We start from the raw sequence: 2,632 nt of genomic DNA on the forward strand, positions 1-2,632 counted from the left end.
TAAAAGTTGGTGACGTGTTTATATCTAATAAGGTAGAGACCAATTTCCCCCTCCCCTACGCCTTTTCCTGCCTAGTCCCCTCATTTTTCGCCCAACCCCGCCCATACTCGATTAAGATCTCAATTTATCCAACCAGTCTAACACCGGACACCTGTCTTCCCCCCTCGTCTTTTCATTATCCTTGTCCGATCACATATCTAGTTAGCCTTGTATGAAGCCCGATCGGGTAGAGACCGATTTTCTCAGAAAAAAAAATCAATTTTTATGGACAAAAATTTAACTTTTAGGGTCCAAAACGTTCAGAAAAAGCGTCGAACATGATGTTCTAAGTCAAAAAGATTTATAAAATGGAAGAAATGTCACACGAATGCATTATATCCACATCATCCAACTTAAAACCTACACGCAATGCAACTTACATTCAAAACTTAAAAAATACACTTACATGCTTCACGAAGTAGAAAATGGCACATATCCACATCATCCAATTTATAACCTACAAACAATGCAACTCACATTCAAAACCCAAAAAATATACTTACAATGTTTCACAAAGTAGAAAATGGCACATCTAACATTTATTTAAAATAATCATTTTCCAGCATCTGAGAAGTGAAAAAATGGGAATCCAAACCTGATTAGATGAAAAATCCGAATGAGGAAATGAGAAATGAAAAGGCCAAACGGGTGGGGGAGGGTTGTGACTTTTAAAAGGTTCAAGGGCATTATAGTAATTTTATATTGTTTGAAAAATTGTAGGGTAAAAAAACAATATTTGTAAAAAGGGTCTAAATTTACAAAATAAAACTTGAAAAAGTCATTTTTGTCAAATTTCCCTTCAATAAGGTCTTCGTCTACTAGATTTTGTTAGGAATTAAAGTAAGGGAAAAAGAATAAAAAAAAAAAGGGCAAAATTTTATACAATTTCCAACTTCAATAGCTATGTGGTTTATCACTATACTAATAATTATATACATAATGACAAAACAGTCTCACAATCAGTAGCGTGGAACAAAACATTATCAGCTTCTCATACTATTTTTTTTAAAAAAATATATGTACTTCCGAAATCTTTTCCTAAAATCTATTTTCCTCTCATCTATCAAAAAAGAAAAAAAGAAAGAAAGAAAGAAAGAAATTGTTTTTATTCCCACAAATTTGATCACCTCACTGTGACCCAACTATCCATCACAGACCAATCCACAGGCTCCCCTGTCACCAGCCGCCGGACCCTACTCAACATCTCCGGTGACGAATTTGAACAACAGAAACTCCACTCATCAGAACCTTGGTCGGAACAAACAAATTCCGGGAAGTCGAAAGGCCCCGTCGGCGACTCTGTCGCTTCCTTCAATGTAACAGTATCACCGGCACCGGCGACGAATGGGTGATTCAAAAGCATTTCCGCCGTCCATCTCTTCCTTGGATCCTTGACAAAACACCGCCGAATAAAATCTTTCCCTTCCGCCGATAAATTCTCTGGTATCTCCGGTACTTCCTCTCCGACTCCAATCCTCATCATCAGCCCAAATATATTTGTTTCCGGCCCAACCCTCCACGCCGGCTTTCCAGCCACCATCTCCACGACGGCGCAACCCAACGCCCAAATATCACACGGCGACTCATACTCACCGCCGTTAACAGTCTCCGGCGACATATACATCGGAGTTCCTCTCCATTCCAATCTCTCCTCTGTTTCCGCCGCCGTAATTTTTCCAGCCGCTTTAGCAAGCCCAAAATCAACGATTTTAACATCACCATTCCCAAAAACCAACACATTCGAAAGCTTCAAATCACAATGAACAAACCCATTACCATGAACGTGCCGGAGTCCACAAAGAATCGCTTTGGTGTACCTTCGAACATCGAATTCCGGCAACCCACCGCCGCCATGGATTCTCACAACATCCGCAAGACTTCCGCCATTGGCATACTCCAAGAACAAATTATAACGCTTCTCCTCATCTTTCTCAACACTGAATCCATCGCCAAAACAAGTAATAATCTGTGGACAAATCCCAATCCGATCGAGAATTTGCTTCTCGTTCTTGAGCGAAACAGAGGATAGAGAAGAAACAGAGGATTTGACCACCATTAACGGCGGGAACTGATCAAACCCTTTTGTCAATTTGGCTAAACTAATCGTCGCAAAATTTCCACGGCCTAGTTCGTCTCCTCGAACCCACTCCATTGATGAAACTGGATGGTCGAATTGAATCTGAATGTTGTTGAATTTCAAGGGTTTGGGTTTTTCTTGGGGAAGAAGGTGAAATTTAGAGCTTAACGGATTTTGAAAAATAATAATTCCACAAAGGAAAGGGAGCGTTAAGCCGAAGATCCGTTGATTTGATATGGAAAGAATTTTTACAAGTATTTATGGCACATGATCGCCAACCGAGATTTTTGGGGTTTCCTTATTTTTATTTTCCTTATTTACATTGAATACATGATTTTAAGGATAGTTCTCCTGATTCATTTTTCCTATTTTATTTAATATCTTTCTTGTATTTAAATCTTGTCATACTTTAAATCTTTTATCTTTTCATTTTTTTCATTCCTTAAAATATATGATTTGTGAGTTTCCTTTTTCAATTTAGTTAGGATATTTTTAGATAAATCAAATTCAAAATGG

At 38.3% G+C, this 2,632-nt stretch overlaps 1 protein-coding gene across 2 annotated transcripts; it reads right to left on the reverse strand.

The window, feature by feature from the left end:
* Positions 1 to 912: 912 nt before the first annotated feature.
* LOC120088668 (mitogen-activated protein kinase kinase kinase 18-like) lies at positions 913 to 2,417 on the reverse strand. Of its 2 annotated transcripts, XM_039046084.1 has the most exons (2): positions 1,816 to 2,417; positions 913 to 1,722 (listed from the first exon to the last, which is right to left on the reverse strand). In XM_039046084.1, the coding sequence occupies exons 1-2, from the start codon at positions 2,189 to 2,191 to the stop codon at positions 1,163 to 1,165; spliced, it is 936 nt and encodes a 311-aa protein (XP_038902012.1). In that variant the 5' UTR covers positions 2,192 to 2,417; the 3' UTR covers positions 913 to 1,162. The 2 variants fall into 2 exon arrangements, with proteins under 2 accessions (XP_038902012.1, XP_038902011.1); XM_039046083.1 differs by having other exon boundaries at positions 913 to 2,416.
* Positions 2,418 to 2,632: the final 215 nt, after the last annotated feature.

The sequence above is a fragment of the Benincasa hispida genome, chromosome 10 (assembly GCF_009727055.1).
Source record: "Benincasa hispida cultivar B227 chromosome 10, ASM972705v1, whole genome shotgun sequence".
Classification (NCBI taxonomy): domain Eukaryota; kingdom Viridiplantae; phylum Streptophyta; class Magnoliopsida; order Cucurbitales; family Cucurbitaceae; genus Benincasa; species Benincasa hispida.